Source organism: Cryptomeria japonica, chromosome 10, assembly GCF_030272615.1.
Source record: "Cryptomeria japonica chromosome 10, Sugi_1.0, whole genome shotgun sequence".
NCBI lineage: Eukaryota > Viridiplantae > Streptophyta > Pinopsida > Cupressales > Cupressaceae > Cryptomeria > Cryptomeria japonica.
Window position 1 is genome coordinate 8,484,717 of NC_081414.1, and position 9,944 is coordinate 8,494,660.

The 9,944-nt window shown below is 33.0% G+C and overlaps 1 protein-coding gene across 3 annotated transcripts; it reads left to right on the forward strand.

Annotated features, from left to right (window-relative positions):
* The first annotated feature begins 2,474 nt into the window (after positions 1-2,474).
* On the forward strand, positions 2,475-6,527 carry LOC131069388 (barley B recombinant-like protein D). Of its 3 annotated transcripts, XM_058004780.2 has the most exons (3): positions 2,475-2,873; positions 2,995-3,202; positions 5,305-6,527. In XM_058004780.2, the coding sequence occupies exon 3, from the start codon at positions 5,394-5,396 to the stop codon at positions 6,339-6,341; it is 948 nt and encodes a 315-aa protein (XP_057860763.1). In that variant the 5' UTR covers positions 2,475-2,873; positions 2,995-3,202; positions 5,305-5,393; the 3' UTR covers positions 6,342-6,527. The 3 variants fall into 3 exon arrangements, with proteins under 3 accessions (XP_057860763.1, XP_057860762.1, XP_057860760.1); XM_058004779.2 differs by lacking the exon at positions 2,995-3,202 and having other exon boundaries at positions 2,476-2,873; positions 5,310-6,527; XM_058004777.2 differs by lacking the exon at positions 2,995-3,202 and having other exon boundaries at positions 2,477-2,873.
* The last annotated feature ends 3,417 nt before the right edge of the window (positions 6,528-9,944 follow it).

Below are 9,944 nucleotides of genomic sequence, written 5' to 3' on the forward strand. Positions count from 1 at the left end.
TCAAAATAGCCACTTCAAATGCTCTTACAATTGTCATAAGGCATCTCACATGCAAAGGCGCCTAGGGATCAATATAACAATATTATGTCAGATGCTATCATATAATCTTATGAGATTTTTCAAAATTGTTATAGATGCTCTTACAACATCTTACATGTGTCCAAATATTCCAAAATGGAAGATTCCAAAGGGGACACCTAAGTGTTTTCTCCTTTTTCTAAAGTCCAAATAGTGAAAGTAAATCCACATTTACATAAGCTCTTTTAACACTATTAGTAAATTAGTTTAATCTCTCATGGGTAAATTATAAATAACATCAGAGGAATAAATAATGCAAGGATTTACAAGGTTGGAGACACCTTAAACCTAATAGGTACAATTGTTGGTTGTTTGTTAATATTGATCAAGGGGATACCCACCTAGGCTTGAATAGGCCAAAGTCCAAAAGGTTTAATTCCTTGTTCACTAGCCAACCTCCCAAAGTCATTACGTATGAGAAAGTGGCTAATATTTAAAGGATTTTGAGGAACCAGTTGAACACAATCAACATAAAGGAGTGGGGATTGAGGAATTAGGATACTAAGTGCTTAGGGAAACAAAGGCAAATGAAGAAGCAATGACTTGTGGATTTGCTAACAACAAGGAAGTAGGAGGTTATCAATAATCAAGATTTTGAAAAATCTAATAATGGTAGGGATCAAGGATTGAGAAACTGGAGGAAATAACACCAAGGTAAGAGAAGTCTCAAATACTTATAGTTGGCAAGTGACTAGAGAAAGAATATAATTAGGAAGTAAAAGATAGTTATGACAACATAAGAAAACTTAAAATCATGTCGAGGTAGGAATGTGATTTAGACATTCTCAAACATAAGTAAATTGAAAACGAGACAATATAAGATGGGTTAGGCGCACATTCTCTTGCATACTTGGATATTTGGTTTATTTCTTTTGTTAATAGATTTATTAAAGAATATTAGTACTAAAATTTCTATACAATTTTCTCTCTATTTAATATACACAAAATAATTAAATAAACAAAAAATCTCCAACCCTCTAAAACAAAACAAAAGCTAATAAATATCATACTTAACTAAAAGATAAAGGATGCAAGGAGCGATATTTATATTAAAGAAAAACATGAAGAAAAAAAGATAAAGAAAAAAGAGAAAGAAAAAGAGTTGGGTTTATGAAAGCGTTAAAACATATTTTACTATATTATTATATTATTGTTTAAATAAAGTAAATTTTTGATTAGGTAATCATCATCTATAGTGAAAAATTTATATTGTAAGATACATACAATGAGAATAATTAGAATTTAAAAAAAAATTAGAATAGATGTAATAAAAATTGATTATATTATTTATAATTGTGGTTTTATTTTTTCTTTATTATCTCTTTATAATTATAACTTTGTATGTACATGTATGTATGTATATGTGAATGAATTTAGTAGTTGAGTACCCTAACTTTGAGCTTCTCAAAATCTTACGTGAAAATTTCAAATCACTCCCTTTTCTCCAACAACTTACTTCGCAAGTGCCCTGCTTATAACATGGCCACATTAGCATGCTTTCTGTCAGGGTGTCCAAAAAGTCCCCCAAGAACGTGAGATTACTTGGCAAGTGCCCTACTTATAACATGACCACATTATAACTTTATAATTATAATTATAATTATAATTATAACTTTGTATGTACATGTATGTATGTATATGTGAATGAATTTAGTAGTTGAGTACCCTAACTTTGAGCTTCTCAAAATCTTACGTGAAAATTTCAAATCACTCCCTTTTCTCCAACAACTTACTTCGCAAGTGCCCTGCTTATAACATGGCCACATTAGCATGCTTTCTGTCAGGGTGTCCAAAAAGTCCCCCAAGAACGTGAGATTACTTGGCAAGTGCCCTACTTATAACATGACCACATTACCATGCTTTTTGTCAAGGTGTCCAAAAAGTCCCCCAAGAACGTGAGACCGATACTTGTGCACTAAGTCATGTTTTATTAGTGTGCTGATGTGACATCACATGATTTGTTGGTTTTTAGATCTAAATAATACAATTCATTCAATTATAAGTAGTCCTAATCAACACTAACAACTTTAAAATCACAACTATTATTACATTGCTCTCAAAAATAAATATTAGACATTAGATCAATAAGATTTGATCTTGCTATTAAAGCATGCTCAACTACTCTCCTATATATATTTTATTTAATTTAAGAAAATTATCAAAATTATATACCTAAAACTGTAAAAAGGGGACCACATACCATCAAATGACGGAGCTGAATTAGCAGCATGGCCCTAGAGTTGGAAAAGAGTGCAAGCATAAGAATCAGTTGTAAGATAAATTCTCCATAAGTTCCGAAGTCTCGTACGGTACTTATAGGATGTAGGTTTGACCCGTGTTTTTGAAGTGGTCCTTCCTTTATAGCTTCTACAAGCTCGAGAAACTTTCCATGTAATCGAAATTAAGAAATTAAATGGAGTGAATTGTGGCTTGGCACTGTGAAAATCACAGAGCTTTTGACTTTAATCATCAGCTTAAACAGGTCTATATATAAGAGAGAATTATGCGTATCTAGGAGGAAGTGATATGGAGGGACAGGTGGCACAGAGAGTGTTGTAGGAGCATCTTCTTGACTTGACCCCCACTCAGCTCCATCTCCCTCCATGCGATTAAAGGGTGAACAACAAATATTTTACTTAAAAAACAACTTCGGTTCAGGCGCCTTTTCATTTCCACCCGATATATTCTGCGAAATCTTCTTCTTCTATTCTTCTTGCAGGCGCAAAACTTCCTCAACTACCCAAGGAATAGTAGGGCCGGAGGAAAGTTGGATTTTTTCAAACAGATTTTTCACTGTAAGTTATTTCTTACTCTCTCTCTGTTAATTTTGCTTTTCTTGTACTTTTTCTCTCTATGACATTTCTCTCTTCACCTCTTCTCTATACACACAATCTGTATGTATATTTTATGCACCAGATGTGTTCTCCTGTCATGGATTCTTTTCTGGACTTTTCCCGCGCACCCACCTGTTATATATGTTGTTCTGGCTTTTCCATCAATACCCACTTGATTTATATGAGGATTCACTTGGTGGGTCTGCGATAGCTTAGCTTGTGTAGAAGCATCGATTTATAAAATGGGTGTTTGCAAACTTATTTTGATGCTGCTCACAGAAGAAGATCAGGTATACCCTATTTTCTGACCTCGCACCGTCTGTTTACTTAGTTTGTTAAATGCAGACGTGTCCAGAAGAACTTCTTTTGAGATTTTGTGAAGTGGTGGATGTTTTCAATTTTGTAGGGCATTTTTTTGTAGAGTGGTGGAAATTTTTAAATTTATAGGGCACTTTTTTGAGCGAGTCTATATGCTTACCCTAATGCTTTAAGACTTTGATTGGGGTTTGTATGCCAAAAGCATGTGCTGGATCTGCTTAGCTTGTTGATTTTAGCATTATTTGGTTGTCTATGTCTTTCCATTTTTTTTTGTTTAAATTATAACTACTTCCAGAGTGACCGGTAAAACAACATTTGTCCTGCAAGTGAAATCGTATGCATGCTTAACGTCAAGTTCTGAAAGAGAAGAAATAGATGATGAACTGAATTCTTCTCCAACTTGGAACTGCTAGTTACCAGTTCAATTTTTGTCTGGGGGGCTTATGAAACTGTAATAAGATGCTTTATACTGGTATAGGGTCAATATTAAGCAAAGAGTGAGCAATTTAAAGGGAATATATTGTTATTAAAAACAATGAAAAAAATAATAAAGATGCTTGAAAGATAACAGTTAATAATGTGCTAACCTGTAGATAAATTAGGTGAAATCTAGTAATAAAAAAATTTAGATGCTCAAGAGATCAATGAGTAATGTGTAAACCTGCAGATGAATGGGGTGAAATTTTCTAGGGTTAAGGTTGCATTGCGTAGATTAGTATCTGGACTTGGTGAAGCTAAGTTAACTTCTAGAAAATTGAATCACAATGCAGGGCACAAGCTTTTTCTTACGAGGTAAGAAATGTTTTCCAGAAGTTATTCAAATGTACTAGAGCAGCATCATGGTTGGCTCGCTGCTGCTGAATTGTTAAAGTATAAGAACTCCGAAATTGAGGCCATGTCAAGTTGCAAGCTAGCTTTACCATCTCTACTGTCCACAGCTAGCAAGGATAGGACTTTGCACCATGTAGCTGGCTGATTCACCATTTTCTTGACACACAATGGTCGCAAGATTTTTATAGTAGATTCTGCCCTGTTTTTTGAATTATTGAGAAGAAAGTAAGTGCCATTGCCATTAGCCAAATTTGATCCTGACTTCGTAACAAGCATGATTGTTATGTACAGATCAAAGCAAATTTGTGAATTTACACATGTTTTTTGAAAGTGCCATTGACATTAGCGAAACTTAATCCTACATAGTAACAAGAATGATTATTTTGTACAGAACAAAGCAAATTTATTAATTTACACTTTTTTTGAATTACTGAGAAGAGAGTAAGTGACATTGACAATAGCCAAACTTAATCATAACATAGTAATTGTACAGAATGAAGCAAGTTCATGAGTTTACTTACTTTGCCTGCCATTACACAAAGTAGACCATATTACTGTTTTAGATCAGCTAAAGTGACACTAGCTCAAGTTAAAATTGACAAAGCTATTTTATTTCACACCTCAGATGCCTTTATGATGAAGAATTAAATGATGAAGGATTAAATAGCCAGGGTTCTAATGTTACCACACAAATTAAAATATATCATATAGCTGGATTTTCGGTAACAGAAACAGAGCTGATTAGGTGATGTTCTTCAATATATTACTATCCTCTTTAAATATTTCTTTGAAAAATATCTTGACAGTGAATACAAACAATAACAATTTTATTTATCACTAATTTACAAGAACTTGTTATAAGTTTTGCAGTGTGAAATTGAAAATGACTGGTTCAAACATCTCTTAACAGTTAATAACTTAACATAGATTGTCTAGTACTGCGATGTGACTGCAACTCAGAGTAGGCCGTCATATGGGCCTGTAATTCTGTTTTAAAATATAATGTTCTATTTTTACATCCATGTAAATAGATACCGATTACTGGTTCTGTTTTTTGGTCTTGCTTCATTATTTTCCTTTTTCTAAGGACTTTGATTTATTATCACATGTCTAGTTTCTATGATCCTTATTGTATGTCAGTTTCTTGCAGCTTTAGCTTAGTTTTTGGATAATAGTTAATCATTGTAAACTGTTGTATTAATTACTGTGATCATACTTACTTCAGATTATTATTTTTTTTCAGAACAGAGTGTTGAGCTTATGAAATGTTCAAGTTGAAGTGGACAACTTAGGCCTCCGAAGTGAGGGGAGGGACCCAATAGCCTTGCATACATGGATGATGAAGGTAGATCGGACATCAAAGATTGGGATACAATTGAAAAAGGTATTGACAAAGGTATAAGGGATATCATAGGATTGAAATTCATGTCTAGCCTTGCAGAGCGTGATGCAGCTATCCTAGAGAGGAATTCTGCATTTGCAGAGAAGAAAGCTGCATATTCTGAAAGGGAAGCTGCAATCTTAGAAAGGGATGCAGCTTATGCAGACCGGAGCTCTGCATTTTTTGAGCGTGATGCAGCAATTGCTGCTCTTGACTATGCTAGGGAGGGTAGTTGGAATGGACAGAAGACTCTCCCTTGTGGAACTTTAGCCAGTGCAAAGATTTTGCAAGTGATTGCAGATAATCCTTCATTTTTGCCTAGAGAATATCAACCTGTACGATCTGTTAATCCAGGGTTTCCTCCAATTTTAGAGGCTTTACCATCTGCAGAGCCTCAGAAGATGATTAAGCATGAGTTTATAACGAGGGAGGATGAGAAAGAGAGCCCCTCCAAGAGAAAATATGACCATTGTGAAACGAAAACTCAAAAGCCCAAAAAGCAGAGAAAACAGGGGACTCAATCTGAGGAAGGTTTAAATGGGGAGGTCACAGTTAAGAATGAGCAGAAGAATCTAGATGTTGTTATTAATGGAATTGTTTTTGATATTTCTGCAATGCCTATTCCCGTTTGCTCCTGCACTGGTGTGCCTCAACAATGTTATAGGTGGGGGAGTGGTGGTTGGCAGTCAGCCTGTTGTACTACAAATATATCACTGTATCCTCTCCCAATGAATCCCAAGCGGCGAGGTGCGCGTGTTGCTGGAAGGAAAATGAGTGGTGGTGCCTTCAAGAAATTATTAGAAAGGCTTGGATCTGAAGGCCATAATATAAATTATCCTATTGACTTGAAAAGTCATTGGGCAAAACATGGTACAAACAAGTTTGTTACTATCAGGTAGATGCAAATGATTACAGGGATTAGATTTATTTCTTTATCCTCACATATTGTTCATAGTCATACCTGTTAGATCTCCATCTGTCTTCTTTCACCAATAGCATTGTACAGTATTAGGAGAAATTTTGTTAGGACAAATGTGGAAATTGTACTATGTTTTGATAAATAGAACATGGAGTTGGCTGATGAATCCTTTCTTATCTTTAAGCATTTCAACCGCCATTCTTATAATCTTGTGCAATTTGATCCCGCTGGTTAAAGAGGATATTGATTTGGTCTGTCTATCGAAATATTATGTAATATTCATATAATGAGATTTTTCCTTAAATGGATCTTTTTTTTGGATGTTTAATCATATAATAGATTAGCAAAATCACATTAGACCATATATTCATGTTCAAAATGCTTCTGGCCATATAAACATATTCTTGTACTCGTGGAACCTTGTGGGTGGACTGGGCATTCCTCTTGTTCCTTTTGTGCCGATTCATAACTTTTTGGGGTATTTAGAAGTCTAAATCATAATCATCACGTCTCATTGATTTTACTAGTTAAAGTTTTTGTTTCCACAAATTTGTTTTTCCCTTCCTGTTAGCTGTTCTGGAACTTCATTGTACAGCAGATATATTTTTTAATTTAAATTCCATAAATTTGCCATTCAGGAACTGTTGATCTGTAATATTAAACAATGGCATTCCTTATTGGTACATAACTATTGGTTCTCTCAATCTACTGACATGGTAGTTGCTAATTGTTGAATATGTTTGGATTGTTGCGCTGTGTTTCTGGATTCAACTGCATTGAATTCACTTGCATCAATGTTTTGGATCACACTCCATGATCCATCATCAGAATAAGAAAGTAGAAAGAAAGTGTTTGTATTGTTATGCTATTATAGTTCAAATTTTAAACACTAAAAACAGGTTAATTGTTTATAACCAATTTGCTTCAGAAAATTTCTATACCATGTTTGCTCTTTTTTATGCTGATGATTTTTAAAATTTTTTTTTCTTATGCTTGTTACACCATATTTAAATAAATTTGTCTGGTCTGCCTCTTGGGTATACTCTTATGGTGGAATTGGTTATAATTTATAAACCCCTGCCATTTGGTTACCAAACGAGTGAGATGTGAACTAGAATGACCATGCAGACTTTGGAGGAAATGATCAGGGCTAGCTGGGTAGATCTTTGGGAGCACTGGGCATGTCATCATGGCATCATCATTACTAAGCCAGAGTAATGCCAGATACATTGAAAACCGAAATATTTTAGGTGGTTATCCATCCAAAAATGGATGGATACATAATGCAACACCAAAATAAGTGTGTAAATTTAGCTATTTAAAAAGGGTATATTGGTTAGAGACAATTGAATTGCCCCGGTTGCTTATTAAACTTCAGTTGTTTAAGCTTACTTTAAGTTTAAACTTACTTTAAGTTATGAAAGGTAACAATTTTTATGAACAGTAAATCACTAGAAGGATTACAACGTGCTGCTGTAACTTCATGAAAATTTCTAATAATGTTCCATCTTTGTAGTTGCTTATAGGTTTCTGAAATATTTAGTTGTTCTGTGGAGTGGTTTTATGATTGTTTATTTATTAATATTGTTTGAACAGTTTACAAAACAGCATTGCGCTTAAATATTTAGGCACAAACTTTCACAATAGTAACAAAAATGAATGGTGATTTATTACCTAGGATGCATCAAGTATCAATTAGAATGTATTTATAATGTATGAGAGGCATTGATACATTCTAATGTATGAGAGGCATTGATGTCTTGGTGCATCCTATGAACTGGATAGCCGTTTCCATAACAAAATAGATCAAATGATCATGTTCACTGGTAAAATCTATTTATCTCAAAGTAAAGCTCACATCATATATCCTTTTAATCTAGTTGTTTGACAATGTCGTGGAAGGTCTTACTGCTTGATACACCTTTTCTTTAATTACTTGTCCACAAAGGTATGACATTTGTAGACAATTAGATTTTGCCACCTTATCAATTAAATCAGTTATCAATCTAATTAACAAGTTACGTTGTTCTAACTGATCATTTCTATTGTCGTTTGTCAATTGATAAATTCTGTTGTCTTTATCATCTCATCACATCACTAATTTAGCAACTTTGTAATGTTAATTTGCCTTGTCAATTAGTTAATTGCATTTATATTATATTAACTAATTAACCTTATTCCTCCTCATATTAGCTTATATCTATTTCATTGATTAATCATTTTTAATTATCTTCCATGCACATATAATAAATAAATAATCTTAATTATTGACACCTACATTTCTCTATGTCAATTTAGTCAATTTCATCTTTGACTCATCAATCAAATTAGTTAACTAATTAGTTGATCAAGGTAACTCTTAATCAAATTAGCTGATTAAACAATCAAATCAGTTGATTAATATTGGTAAACATATTTGTTACTGTAATAATGTGTAATCAAATGACTTGATTTATCCAACGACTAGTGACAATGTTAACAATAGTTGAATAAATTGTTATCAGCTTACAATCTTCCTTTACATTTGAGAAGGGTGGCTTCATCATAAAATATGTTCAGTTTTTCAAAGGGGTATATTTTTAACATGAAAGTAGGAAAGGTATACAAATCAAAACAAATACATATTTGAATAAATAGCCACTAGATATAGCTTTATCATAAGAAATTATATATATATATTGTGTGTGTGTGTGTGTGTGAGAGAGAGAGAGAGAGAGAGAGAGAGAGAGCTCTTTGTGACGCACCCTTCAATACCACGAGGAGTGGTGGGGAATGGACCTCTTGCCTGCAACAAAATATTGTAGTCAATTGATTTAGGATCCTTGTTGAATATTATACCATATAATTAAAACTAAGATTGTACCTTAAATATTTGTAATTTAATATACAAAAGAAAAATGGAATCTATTGGAATGTAAAGAAACTTTATATATGTAGTTGCAATTTAAAGTAAGAAATACATAATATAAAAGAATCAATGACCCAAAGTACATCTAGATCTTTATTACTCCAAAATTACTTGAGAGTTTAAAGTATCTCCCCTAAATTTCAATATAATGCTTGTAAAGGTATTTCTCAAGAAGAAGAAATAAAGGAGGGAAAACCCTTTCGTAAAGAAAAGACTAGAAACTAGTGGGAAAAAAAGAAGAGAGTTCCTTACATACATAATCATACAAAATATAACTAATCTTTGAGTGTAACTGCTTCTTGAAAAGACATTTTAAAAATAAACTCTATTCATATTTTCCTTTTGTTTCAATAAATCTACCTTTATATTTTATTATAAAGTAATAACAAAAGTTACTTAAAAAATATAAAGACAAAAATCAACAAAAATATTCTCATATGTTTATCTTTCTTCTAGTTGGGCACACTATCTTTGTCTTTTTTCTAAGTGTTGCATGTGCAAAAGAAAGTCTTGTTTTGTATCATATGAATTTCACTAAAATTGGGGGCAAAGCCATGTCATTAGGAATAGACACACTATTTAATTTTGATTTCCATGTCAACATGTCTTCTTATATTTCATCCAATTTTTTGTATAAACTAGAGAATTCTTTCTTGAAAGTGATCAAATTTGTTG

Excerpts from the sequence above, each read along its gene's own strand:
- LOC131069388 (XM_058004780.2), top strand. The coding sequence starts at position 5,394 with ATGGATGATGAAGGTAGATCGGACATCAAAGATTGGGATACAATTGAA.